Raw genomic sequence first — 13884 nt, 5'->3', positions numbered from 1 at the left:
CCTTCCGCTGCTCCCAGCTGGGTCCAAGTGGATGCAGGCCCCCCCCACCCCCCCCACCCCCGGAGCCGTGGTGTCTGGAAGATGGGTTGGTAGGGATTGCTGTGCTTAAATCCTGCTAGTTTGCCTTTGTCTCCTGCTTGTGCCGTGCCTCGAGCCCTGAATTCAGGAGCAAGGCGTCCCAAATCTCCCCTTTTTTCAGTGTGGAGTTTGTGACATGCAGAGTCACGCAGCCAAGCACAGGGAGGGTTAAACAGAGGCCAGGCTGTGTCTCAAAGTTGCTTCTGTGAGGAGGCTTTAAAACAAGGAGCTTTTTAGCTTTTTTTTTTTTTTTTTCCCTGGGAAAAAATTCTCTGGAGAATTTGGTTACAGGTTGCTACAGAAAAGAGAGAGAGAAAAAGAAAAGCAGCAAACCATTTGCTGCTGCTCCAGCTGTTCCTGCGCTGGGTTCAGCCACCTCTCAGGTTTCAGCACCGTAAAAGATAAGAAACCAAACAACAACAACAACAACAAAAAAAAACCCCCTGCCTTGAAAAAGGAACAAATTAGAAATAAATTGTTTGCTGTCTGGAGTTCCCCTCAAAACCACCTTCCTCAGAAGTGCATCCAGAGAGCATGTTCTCCCCTCAGGGCGTGTTCGTGAAATGCAAGCTGCCTCAGAGCTCTTCCCAAAACTTGCAGAGACCAAGCAGGAACAAGCCGTTGGTCTCCCACAGCTCCTGACACCTCAGCAAGGAGGAAGCTCCATGTGCGACAAAATTATTTGGCAGAACCTTCCCTTTCCTTCAACCCCCATTTCCCTGCGTCCCGTGGTTATTTTCCATTCTTTTCCTTTAAGCACTGAGCTGCATTTTGGCCCTTCCGTGCCTTTTCAGTAAATCCTCTGAATGAGTAGCTTTCTCCCTCAAAAAGATGGGCCAGGTTTGTGCTTTTAAGTGCCTAAACACAGAGCTGCTCAAACAGGAGGAGTTTGACTCCTATCCCCAAGAATTTAACTCCCTTATCTCCATTAGCAACCAAAAAGCATCTGCTACTGCAGTTGTCTGGAATCCTTGAAAGGCAGGCTGAAACACAGGTTGGTGCTTCCAGGATTGCTGGTCCTCCTCCCACCTCCCCACCCTACATTGCATCCCACACTCCATGAAGGCATGGCCTTCAAAATGCTCTGAAATTGTTACATCACCCCTCCGAGCACCAAATCAGGATTGGCATCAGTTTTGCAGCTTCCCTGTGGTGAACAACCATTTACAGCCAAAAAAACCTTCTTGTTCAAGGGGAGAAAGACTTGGCCTTGACCCTGTGAGGCTTTAGATTGGATTTTAGGAGGAAAATCTTCCTTGTGAGGGTGGGGAGGCCCTGGCACAGGTTGCCCGGAGAAGCTGTGGCTGCCCCTGGATCCCTGGCAGTGTCCCAGCCAGGCTGGATGGGGTCTGGAGTAACCTGGTCGATGGAAGGTGTCCTTGCCCATGGCAGGGGAGTGGAATGAGATGATGTTTACAGCCCCTTCCAACCCGAACCATTCCATGGTTCTATGATTTTTTTTAAACACAACATCTGAGTCTGGGCCAGCCTGTTCTGGTGTCACCTCACGCACAGAACACGAAGGCAGGGACACTTTCCAGTGTCTGTCCCAGAGGTGCTCAGGGATGTAAAAGAAAATCCTTGTGCTGACGGCTCTAAGCACTTCCAGTGCTCAGGTACAGCTCCTATCTCCATTATACAAAGCTTTTTTCTTTTTTTTTTTCTTCACCAGAAGCAGCTGGAATAATTCCCACATCCCATAGAACACTTCGGTTTATTTGGTCAGTAGATCACAAAGTTGGGAGGTCAAGTGCCAACATCACACAGCATTTCTCAGAGATTATCTTCTTCCTTAAGCTTTTTATCACCTGCAGTACAGAACTGAGGACAATTCCAAAATCCAGGTGCTATCTTATATTTGGGACCTATTAGTATAGGAGCTTCATGAGATACACACAATAAAAATCCAATCCTTCCGTCTCTTGCAGGACCTCCAGGCAGTGAGCACCCAATCAGACCTCCAAAGACTTTTTTATTCCCAACAGTTAAAATAGTATTGAATGGACATTTTTTAACGCTTCTTATGTGTCACCCTCTCTCGCTTTCCCTTTCTTCCCCTTTTTTTTCACCCAAAACTGCAGAGCCTTGCAGTAGGCACAGTCAGCTATTCACTTCCCCCCTCATTCTGCTTTTCCTTCCTCTTTCACATCTTCTGCAAATCATTCCAGAGGAGGAAAACAGGAACCAGAGTCAACATTTCAGTGACACATTTATGGGTTCAAGTTTCTATTGATTTTGGTGGGCCTTGGGCCCGAGGTCGTTGCCTGGCTCGTTTGAACCCCAGACTTTTGATGGAGGGCAGCTCCCAGAAGGGTCAGCTGGACAGAGGGAGCACTTTTCAATCCACCCTTTCTCTTTAGAGTCAGGAGGGAGATTTTAGTTTGTCCCTACAGTTCTTAGGCAACGGGACAAGGGTGGAAAGGCCAGAGCACGGTGCTCCTGACTCCTGTTTTTAACTATTTTTTTTTTTTCCATACTCTCTCAGCACTTTATGGAACCAATATTTCCAGTTCTCCCAGGTGAATTCCAAGAGCTGACTCCAGTTCTGTGCAGTGAGGAAAGGGCAAGGACAGAGTGAGGGTTTCTGATCTGGGTCAGCTTTCTGGCCCTGCTGCTGTCCTTGGGGTTAAAATTCCAACTGTGCCATGTGAAAGGATCTGGCCAAGATCTCATGAGCATCAGGCACCTGTGGGATACAGGTAGACAAAAATATGTGGAAGGGGAAGGAATAGAGAAAAAGAAGAGTCAGAGAAGCTCATGAATGCCAGGATCAACATGACTCCACAAACAAGGCATTATTCTGAAGAGTCACCACTTTTTCCTCCGCTGTTTTACCGCTGGGATCTCCAGGCCTGGCCAAACCACCCAGGAATATTTTTTGTGTTTGCAGTCACATCCAGCTTCAGTCACCACAGTCACCCCCGCTCTTGACTTGCCTCCACGAGCAGACTTTCCAAGGGTATTTTTATCCTAAGGAAGGATTTGCACAAATTCCCCTCTGCCTACCTTCTAAGGGAATTAACAGGATTTAAGTATTTAGTTGCTTAGAAAGAATTTCTTGAGGTGCCTTTCACCATATGGCTGGATGCCATCCCAGGTCTCACCCTTCCCAGGACAGCAAATTCATCAGGCTTTAGTGGAATTAATGTCCCAAACAGTGATCACAGAGCTGGAGGTCACCTGGCCCCCCTCTTCCACAGGTTCCACAACTGCTGGAGGTGGGTGGGAATGTCACAGTGAATAGGACGCACATCTGACTTCTGGATCTCACACAGTTCCTCCTGTTTCCACTCCAGGATGCATTCCAGGCCTTCCACATCAATCCCACCTTGGTGCAGAAGTTTCTCAAGCCCTTGCTTATCGGAGAACTCGCTCCAGGGGAGCCCAGCCAGGACCGAGACAAAAATGTGAGTTTTTGCTCCTCAGCTGGGGTTCAGGGTGGCTATTCCCACTGGTTTTTCCCTCTTGGGATGTTCTCCAGAGAGGGAGAGTTCTCAGTGACTGAACATCTCCGTGTAGCAGTATTTGCATCCTATCATATGCGTGTGGAAAGGGGGTGACACTTTTGGCCGTACAAACCTTGCCTTTCCCACAGAGCCACCAACAGCCAATTTCTGGCAGCCTGTTCCAGGCACCCAGGCTGGACTGATCCCATCCTGACGGGAAATGGGAACTGAGACATGTGGAATGGGAAATGTGCCCCAGGTCCAGGGTCCCTTCTGCTGCTCCTTTGCTGGTGACCAAGCTCCAAAACACAAGTCTCGCTTCGGTGGCCGTGCTAAGGAGCAGCAGCCACTGCCCATCCCCAGGGCAGCTCTGGATCCCTGCTCATCCATTATTCAGGCCCAGAGCGTGGCACAACTGGCCAGGAAACTCAATCCTGCCCTGTCGTTTGTGGCTGGCCATGATTGTGAGATATCTGTGTCACTCACAATAGAGGGGACAGTGCTGGCCCCCAGTGACCCAGCAATGCTCCTCATGGATGGCTGCACAGGAGCTGGCCCACGGATTGAATGGATGACGGGTGATAGTGGGTGCTCATTATCAGAGCTCTGGAATTAGGCACAATAGCACTGAATTCCCTCTTGCTCCAGCTTCTCTTGGTGCTTGGGAAGCTCATTCAGACAAGAGCCATCAGGTGATGGGACACTCAACAGAGCTTGGATTACTCTCCTGGCTCCAGGTCCAAAAGGTCAGGATGTGGGCTCAGACCAGCCAGGACGCTTATTCCTAGGAATACAGGGCAAAAAGCTGGAATATGAAGCCAGGGTCCTTAGCACGGAGCTCATCCTTCCTCCATCCATCCATCCATCCCGCAACTCATCCAGGCTCACTCCCAAGCCTCACCCTGCTCTTGCCTGTCCCGTTGCAGTCCCAGCTGGTGGAGGATTTCCGGACCCTGCGGAAGACAGCGGAGGACATGAACCTGTTCCAAGCCAGCCCTTTGTTCTTCTCCCTTTACCTGGGCCACATCATTGCCATGGAAGTTTTGGCTTGGCTCATGGTTTCCTACTTTGGGACCGGCTGGATCACAACCCTCATCCTTGCCTGCATCCTTACAACTTGCCAGGTGACAAAGAGGGCTCTTCCTCACACTCCCAACATGCCCTCCATCTCCATTTCTTTCCTGCTTAGCTCTGATTCCCAATAGCTTCCTAACTATCTGATTTCCCCTCATCCCAGGCCCAGGCAGGCTGGCTGCAGCATGATTTTGGACACCTCTCTGTCTTCAAGAAGTCTTCCTGGAACCACATCTTCCACAAGTTTGTCATTGGACACCTGAAGGTAAAGGGAATTATGGAGCCAGGGAATTCTGGGAATCCATCCCTTTGGCTGTGGCCCAGTAGGAAAGGGAGGCTCTCAGCCTTCCCAAAGTGAGCAGAGGCACAAAAAAAGTTGGTGACCATTGTCCATGGAGCAGCCTGGGCTAGTGGAAGGTGTCCCTGCCCATGGCAGGGAGCTGCGACTGGATGAGCTTTAAAGTCCCTTCCAACCCAAACCATTCCAGCATTTTCTGGGAAGACACAGTGACCTGTAACTCACTCAGAGTGTATTTATTCCATGTTCTTTCAATATGGATGATCCTTGGGGATCCCTCTGGAACCAGCAGTCTCATAGCAACCAACAACTCCAGCACTCCCTGCCTGCTGCTCTTTCCAAAGCAAATCCCACTTTGGCCACAACCTGAGTCTCACCACTTTAGTTCTCATAAATGATGGGGTAATCCCACCTTGGGAGCAGCTCCCCATGGATGAAAACTCCTTGTTCTCCTTGCCCAGGGTGCCTCTGCAAACTGGTGGAACCACCGCCACTTCCAGCACCACGCCAAGCCCAACATCTTCAAGAAGGACCCAGATGTGAACATGCTGCACATTTTTGTCCTTGGGGACACACAGCCCGTTGAGGTAAGGAAAAGTGGGGAAAACGTGGAAACCTACTGTCTGAGAGGGCCCTCAGAGAGTGGTTGTGCAAATCCAGGAGTTGGCTCCCATTGTTAGACATGACTTACACAGGCAGGACTTCCAGGAATGCTAGAAAGGAAATGCTTAATCCAGGGATTTCGTCTGGCTACGTTGTCTGACAGGAGTTTGGAGCCAACCCTTGCGCTGAGGAGCAGCACTGACTATTAATTCCCAATCCATTTCCTGTGCTGACCACAGGAGACAGTGTCCTGGGCTAACTCGGGAAAAATAATGCAGATGGGCTTGGAGAGAAAGCAGAAAGCCACTCAAGGCCACTTCATCCTGCTGGCTTGAAGTGCCAGCATGAGGGGGAAATATGGTGTTCCTCAGTATTCCAGCAGGAGCATTTCAAAACTAACCTTCCATTTCCATAGCAAATGTCTTCCAGCATCAAGTGATTTTAATTTTAATTCAATCTGCCCCTCCAGAGCCAAAATATTTACTGCCTCTTTATAAAAACCTATGCAAAGCACTTAAATTGTGGTGGTTTTCACAATGGAACAAGGGTTTCTAGTTTTAAAAGCAAAACCCCAAGAAAATGGACAAGCAGCAAAGACAACACAGGGGAATACAACATTAAAAATGGTTTCTCAGCCAGATTTTGTATTATTGAGAAAGCAGACTTAAAGGAAAACCTAAACATTTGTGGTAACAAGGAAAACTGAACTTCCTCCTCAAAATATCTAATATTAGGCCTGGATCAGTCTATCCTAATATTCTCACACTGGTATAGAATCCTTTTCCAGATGATGCCAAGTGCACAGCCTTGCAGAGCTCAGCCCAGAGGGAATAATGTGCCTGATTTGTCGGTGCTACAAGCCTTCCCTTCCAAAAAATCAGACTTCATCCCTGTCACATTGATATTAGTAAAGATGGAGGTGCTGGCAGTTCTTATCACAGACACAGGGATGGCAGCAGGCGAAGTGCATCAAAATCCCATCAAATAAATAGAGATTATCTGTAAAAATTGAGTTTACACCTAACACAAGGACAAAGTCAGGATATTTAATCACACCAAATCGCTGGTGGGAATTCAGTCAAAACTCCCTGGTCAATAAATTAGGAATTATTGCAGAGAATCTGCTTTTACCTGGGAACATCCCGATCCCAGGCTGAGCTGTGTCCTTGTGTCCTGCAGTACGGCAAGAAGAAGCTGAAGTACCTGCCTTACAATCACCAGCACGAGTACTTCTTCCTCAGTGAGTATCCACCCTCCTCTCTTCCCTTTTCCTGGAATGCCACTTGTCCTTTCCAGCCCTCACTGTGTGAGCAGAGCAACTCCTCAAATCCCAGCTCATCCCACCCTTCCTCAGGACCCTGTGCAGCTCCCAAAATCAGCTCAGGCATGTCCAAACACCTGGAACATTGCCCTGTAGAGCAAGGGAATGTAAAAGAGCTGAGGCTGGGAATGACCTCCATGTGAGAGGCTCCATGGAAAAACTGCATGTTCCCAGTTCCATGGAAGCAGTCCCTCATGCCACACACCTTCCCACCCCTCTGATGGCCAAACCATTTCCCTTTGCCTTTCAGTCTTCCCGCCTCTGCTCATCCCTGTGTATTTCCAAATCCAAATCATCTCGACCATGATCAGGCGCAGGTTCTGGGCGGTGAGTGAAACATTCCCTCCATCCTTATGGGGTCTGGCAGGAAACTGGAGCAAGGACACGTTACCCAAGATGGGCGAAGTGATGCCTGGTGTTTTCTCTCTCCCCCCAGGACCTGGCCTGGGCCATCAGCTACTACCTGCGCTACTTCCTCACCTACATCCCGTTCTATGGCATCCTGGGATCCCTGGGTCTCCTCACGTTTGTCAGGTAGGGGCTCAAGGGCATCCCTGCTGCTCTGCCATCCCTCCAGTGCTGTTTGAGCCTGGCCTCAGCTCTGCTGTGTCCCACTGCTTCACTTCCCTCTCAGGAATTCTGGCTTCCCTCCCAATTCTAGTTCCTCTGGCACTCAACATCTTCTCCTACCTGCATCTCCCCCTGCCCCACCATGGTCCAGCCAGGATTCTCCTCCCTTTCCTCATTCCCTGTTCCCACACACTGCTGATCCCACTTTGGTCATGGCTGGACCCTCCCAGAGTGTCTCATCCCACCCTCTTCCCAGCTGACTGTGGAGGTAATCCTGTGCAAGCTCCAAGTCTGAAATCAAGCTGGAAAACTTAGCACAACCGGCCCATTATTCCCAAAATTTTTGATGAAACTGAAAGTGCAAGAAAAAAAAGCAAAATTGCAAAATCAGATCATCTGCTCTTTCAGAAAACAAGCCTGGAATGAGGATGATTCCAGGCAATTCCTTGTCAACATCCATCCAAGTCTCTTCTGCTCCCTGCAAACCCCACCTGATGTCCCCACATCTGGCAGAAATTGTCACAATTTTTCCTGGCTTTGCAGGTTTCTGGAGAGCCACTGGTTCGTGTGGGTCACCCAGATGAATCACATTCCAATGGAAATTGATTCCGAGAAGCACAGAGACTGGCTGAGCTCCCAGGTAACTGGGAGGGGAGAAAAAAACACCCCTGACTCACCCCAAAATGGGATTTACTCAGAGAGTGTGAGGGTTACCACCACCCCTTATTAGGATAGAGTGTCTTGTCCATGACTTCTCCTATAAAGATGTTCTTCCCAGAGCCAGCAATGCTGGGCAAAGACATGGAGTTCCAAAGTTCTGCAATTACTTTGACAATTAAAAAGGTTACCTGCTCCTGGAGGCAAGTTGAGAGAGGGAATGACTGGTGACTGATGCTGGATGTGACTGCAAATCCAGAAAAATATTCGTGGGTGTTTTGGCCAGGCCTGTAGATTCCACAGGAAGACAGCTGAGGAAAAAGTGGTGACTCTTCATTTTGGAAGCTGCCTTTGTCCTTTTGTTCCGGAAGATGAGTGACTGTGTGCTCCCTTTCCTTTTCTTTATTCTAGAACCATACTCTTGATATTTTGGCAGTTCTGTCTCCCTGCAAATCCAAATAAGATGTCTGAGGGAGGAACCCAATAAAAAATTTGGTTGCATTTTAAGAATTTTAAGAAAAAACATCTAATTTTATGAAAACTAATAGCAAGAATACCTAAGAAATATTGTCAGAATATCACACTTAAGGCAAACTGGGCAATAACTACATGGGGATGGGGAAGCTTTGTGTCCATGCATTTTCCTCCCATTTTCCACCTTGGTACTGCTGCCAACCCTCTGATCTCCAATGGGAGAGGCTGAGATTTAGGAATCTGGGCTTGGGCTACATCACTTCACCACCAGTGCAAGTTTGATTACCTGAGGCCCTGAGGGAGGATTAAAGCTCCCCTTGCTGCACCCAGCAGGCCCAGCACGGCAGGCTCTGCACTCCCAGAGCTCAGGAAGAGCAATTTCACCCTGATTTTGGGACGAGCCAAATCCTCACAGTTTTCTCTCTCCTGGCAGATGGCAGCGACCTGCAACATTGAGCAGTCCTTTTTCAATGACTGGTTCACCGGGCACCTGAACTTCCAGATCGAGCACCAGTGAGTACGGAGCCGGCATTGTGAGGGCACTGCCAGCTTGTCACAGCCCCGGGGACGGAATTAGGAGGTGGGGCAGGATCATATGCCAAGGAAAAAGAGTTCCAGACTACACAGCAGTGAAAGTTGTGGCTGCCCCATCCCTGGAAGTGCTCCAGGCCACGTTGGATGGGGCTTGGAGCAACCTGGGATAGTGGAAGGGGTTCCTGCCCGTGGTGGGGCGGGAACTGAATGAGCTTTAAGATCCCTTCTCACCCAAACCATTCCATGGTAGTCTGCTTCTATTACAGCCACGACATTTTTCTCTCTTGCTGCAAAGCTTTCACTCTCACAGCCTTAATTTAGGGTTTAATTAGGAGTCGTCATTATGCATCTACCATTACAAAGGCTGTGGGCTCATATGCCAAGCATCCACCTCAGAAAACTCCCCTCCCCTAAAGCATTCCAGTGTTTTATAGAGTGTGGGACTGTGTAGGATGCTGGGTACCAGATTCCAGAAAAAATATGGAAACCAGGGCCATATGGACAGTCTGTTGCCCATGGCAACAGCAAACATAGAAGAAAAGGTTTTTAGGGTGAGGCTGCATGGTTTGGGAGCCAGCTTAGGAAATCTCCATGAAAAACATAGGGAAAGGTCCCCCAAGATCCTTCTTTACCTGCTTCCAGAGGTGGAAAAGCAGGTCACTGGGAATTCAGTTCAGCAAGAAACAATTATTCCCAGAGGAAATGGGCGGCCATCTCTGAGGCTGTTCCCTCACTCCTGCTGCCCTCTCATTGCACACTCGTGTCCCTTCTTGCACGAACTGGCTTTCAGCGTGTCCTGAGCATGGCTTTGCTTTGAGGCATGGCAGGAAAATCAGTTTTCACCTCCTCCTTGAGACAGAGGAGCATAAAGCAGGGATGTCTCTGTGCCTCTCTTCCTTTGTCTGTACAGCTTGAGGAGGCACCAACACCAAGCCCCTGAGGATGCAAACAGAGATGCCCATCCCTTGGTGCTTGTCTCGTGAGCTTTCTCAGCTTTGTTTTCTCTCTCTCCTCTCCAGCCTGTTTCCAACAATGCCACGGCATAACTTCTGGAAGGTGAAGCCTTTGGTGAAGTCATTATGTGCCAAGTACGGAGTCCCGTATGAGGAGAAGCCCCTTGGGAAAGCATTTGTAGACATCGTTGGGTAAGGCCCTCCTGATCCCCCCTGCAGCTCATTTTTCCAGGGACACCCAATATTTTCTAGCACAGAGGATCCAGGACTCAACAGACCCTTCAGAAATTTGTGCTGTTGCTTGCTGTCAAAGTACCAAACACTTAACCTTCAGATGGGTACAAACCTGATCACAGCATCTGGGGATATGGTGGCTCAGCAGTGCTGGGGTGGATCTTAGAGGCCTTTTCCAACCTTAATGATTCTGATTTTTATACCACCCTGTTCTGACAGCTGGTGGCTCCTGCTGCAAAGTGAGACGAATCAAAAGGAAACAGGTCAGGTTACAGCCTCTGCTGTGTCCCCTGAGAGCCCTGCCAGCAGCAACAGGCAATTCCCTGCAGGCAGAGCTGGAGACGAGTCTAACGGCCCTTGTCAGCAGCCTCGGTGTTAATGTTGCTGTCTCAGTTACTCCGAGGGGAATAATTCATGGCAGGGAACATGAGAAAGCTCTGCAGTCCAGGCACCTCCTGCACAAACCACTCTGAGCACAGGCAGATTGAAGAGGGGTGGCCACAAAGGGTGGGAGAGCTGAAAACTGGTTCCAAACCTGCTTTTGTCCTCAAATCCAGTTAGGACAGGGCCATGCAGCACCAAGGCACAGTGGGGTGAAGCCTGGAGGCTCCCAAGAGGACTTGCAGCCCCTTCCAGTGCCTAAAAGGGCTCCAAAGGAGCTGGTGAGGGACTTTGGACAAGGGCCTGGAGTGACAGGACAAAGGGGAATGGCTTCACACTGCCAGAGGGTGGGTTCTGTGAGTGTGAGCCTATGATTGATATTAAAATTCAGCAATAGGCTCCATTGCAGGAAAAAACACGACAGCAGCAAGATTCCCAAACTTCTCCTCCTTTTCTTCCCATAGGTCCCTAAAGAAATCTGGAGATCTCTGGCTGGATGCTTATCTCCATAAGTGATCATGAATCTTTCTGGGGAGGTGTGAGTGACCGGGAGGGATGGGGGGGCATGGGGAGGGGGGATCACACTTGTGTCTTTTACTCTCAGATCTCAGTCTAAATCCACGGTTGGAGGGGAGTTTCCTCTCTTGTCAGCTGCTTCTGGCGCAGGCCCAGGCAACCTGTTTAATCCAGGCAGATTTAAAATGTGCTCCAGAGGGTGGAAAGCGAGGCCAGCATCGCAGGGAACGGAAGGTTGGGTGAGGATGATGAGGAATGTTTAAAAAAGGGGCATTAATATCTGACCTTGACCTTCTTTTCACAAGATTCGTCCTCGTTCTGCCTAAACCACACAAACCCCGATTCGCACCTAAGGGTTTTTTGAGGCCTCAGTGAGTGTTTGCAATCCAAGGACACCACAGCCAACTCATGCCTCTTTCCCATGTTTGTGTGAAAGAGGAATCACATCCCACGGGACTGGCAGCTGCTGGGCTGTGCTTCCAGCCCTGTCCAGAACCCAGCTCCCTCCTTTCCCTGCCTCCTTCCCTTCTCTAACCATAGCATCCCTTTAGTCCAAGCTGTGACTCTGGCCCTGCACAGCTAACCCCTAACCACGGCAGGGCTAACATAGCCGTGTTTGTAGGATCAGCCCCTATTCCCAGGGGTCTGTAGAAGATTTCTGGGTTTAAACAGCAAAATGTCTCCTTTAGGAGAGGGTCTGTTTTCTTTTTAATGAGCAGCAGGTCTGGCACGGGCGATTGGTCAGCAAACCACACAAAAGACCAAAACAATCACACAAGCAAAACGCGCTAATTGCTCCTCAGTGCTGCGGGGGAACCACAAATGGCCTTTTCACCACCCTGCCCGGCAGAAGCCCAGGGTTCTGCCTGTCTGCACACGCCTGGCAGGCACCGAGCCTCTCCCCACCTGCCCGAGGCCAGGAGCCATGGCACCGTTCACCCTTCCCTTGGGAACAATCGCAGGAGGAAAGGAGTTCTCCCTGCAGAAGGAGGAGCTGCCCAAACAGTCTGGAATCAGGACTGCCCAGGCTCTGCTGCTGATGTGACACCTTTGGAGAACCCTCATACAAGTTGTTTAAAACTCAGTTTTCTGCCCAGCACCTAATTACCAAAACCCACTAATGGCTTACCGGGAGATATGGCTGAACAGCTTCCAGGTGCTTCTGGAACAGGCAACCTGACCCCAAATAAATCCAGGGGTCCAGGTTCAGCTGCAACACAGCAGAAGAGATGTTTGATTTAGGACAAAGGGCCGTGGTTCCAAAAGCAGCCTCCAGCTCCAGCATCCACCTCGGTGCTCCCTAGAAACACCAGGAGGGAGATGCTGGTTACTTCACACGCCTCATTACTTCCCTCACCTCTGAAACTGGATCTTCTCTGTCAAATCCCTGAATCCTAACAGCATCCCATAGAATCAGCAAGGTGCTTCATCATGAACAGAGGTGACTCCGGGACTGTGGCCAGCATTAAAAAAAATAAATGTATTCCCTCCCCGGCTTCTTTGGAGAATAAAATGAGATTTTATCTTTGCTTACAGATGGGGAATTCAGCATCTTGCAACTTCAGCAAGCCAGTGATACTGAGGGTTTGTAAAGGGCTTGTGCTGGGGGTTTTGCCCACCCAAGTACCACCAGGAATGTTTAGGGTGAAAAGCTACACAAATAACATCCTTCTGGATGCTGTGATTTCCGTGGCAGGTAGTAAGGAGCTAGCCTGGGATTTGGCTAACCTCATCAGGACTGCCTTAATTTGTGCATCCCTTTCTGACTCCTTGAATGTACCTCACTGAGCTCCAGCAACTGGAGCTTGCATCAGCACTGCAAGCTTTTAAATCTCCAGCTTATTCTTCTGACAGCCCTTGGTTTTTTTGTCTTATTTCCAGAGCAAATATGTTCCTCCTTAGCCCTGTCCTCCTGTTCTCACTTTTCTTCTTAGGAAACTGTTTGGGTTCATCTTGGGAAAGATCAGCTCTTAGGTAAATGGGCATTTTTTTCCCCACCAAAACTCATTATTTTTTCAGGCAAACCGTCTCTGGCTCATACATTTTCTTCCTCTCCCTCCAAAAAATCCCAGCTTTCTGTCTTGGAATTTGAGCTGTTTCCTACGTGCCTTGATTCTTTGTTGATACCCCATCCCTGGAGGTGTTCCAGGCCAGGCTGGATGAGATTTCAAGCAACCTGATCTAGGGAAGGTGTCCCTGTCCATGGCAGGAAGGTGGAATTGGATGATCTTTATTGTCCCTTCCAACCCAAACCATCCCAGGATTCTTTAAGCTCTCCACCCTTTAACGGGAGCAGGTCAAACAGATCCCTGACAAAGAGCCCTGGAAGTCTGGATCAACCTGCTTTGTTATCATTGTTCTCCAAGTAGAATTAGGTTTATCTGGAGATATTCCAGAAGTTTCAGTAAAGCTGGAAATGTGGACAGATATAAACTTCCCACGAGCTTCCTTGGCTTTGTCTCCAACAAGGCAGCAATGAGTGAGGCACGAGCAGGTTAAAGTTTGCCATCAAAATGACTGAAACACAGAATTTTCAGCACAGCTTTGCCCAGCTTTCTGAGAACTCTTAACTAACCAGCTTCCCTGAAAATAATGAGGTGAAATCTTGTCCACTTTCTCTCTCGATAAAGGTCACTCATTTGCATTGTAATGAGACACAAACATGAAAAAAAAGAAAAAACATAACCAGTAAGAGATGCTGGGAGCCTGCCAGGGTTTATTGAACCCAGCTACACCACATGGCGA

General features: G+C 49.1%; 1 protein-coding gene across 1 annotated transcript in view; it reads left to right on the top strand.

The window, feature by feature from the left end:
• Positions 1-12674, top strand: part of FADS2 (fatty acid desaturase 2) — a 13223-nt gene extending 549 nt beyond the window's left edge. Inside the window, exons 2-13 of the mRNA XM_017733015.1 lie at positions 3376-3485; positions 4451-4648; positions 4762-4863; positions 5358-5483; positions 6679-6739; positions 7071-7147; positions 7257-7354; positions 7934-8030; positions 8955-9034; positions 10075-10200; positions 11088-11161; positions 11859-12674. Of these exons, the coding sequence (XP_017588504.1) occupies positions 3376-3485; positions 4451-4648; positions 4762-4863; positions 5358-5483; positions 6679-6739; positions 7071-7147; positions 7257-7354; positions 7934-8030; positions 8955-9034; positions 10075-10200; positions 11088-11139 (1127 nt within the window). The 3' untranslated portion in view covers positions 11140-11161; positions 11859-12674. The remainder of the gene's footprint in view (positions 1-3375; positions 3486-4450; positions 4649-4761; positions 4864-5357; positions 5484-6678; positions 6740-7070; positions 7148-7256; positions 7355-7933; positions 8031-8954; positions 9035-10074; positions 10201-11087; positions 11162-11858) is intronic.
• The last annotated feature ends 1210 nt before the right edge of the window (positions 12675-13884 follow it).

This window comes from Corvus brachyrhynchos, unplaced genomic scaffold (assembly GCF_000691975.1).
Source record: "Corvus brachyrhynchos isolate BGI_N302 unplaced genomic scaffold, ASM69197v1 scaffold315, whole genome shotgun sequence".
NCBI classification, from domain to species: domain Eukaryota; kingdom Metazoa; phylum Chordata; class Aves; order Passeriformes; family Corvidae; genus Corvus; species Corvus brachyrhynchos.
This window is presented reverse-complemented; position numbering and strand designations above follow the sequence as displayed.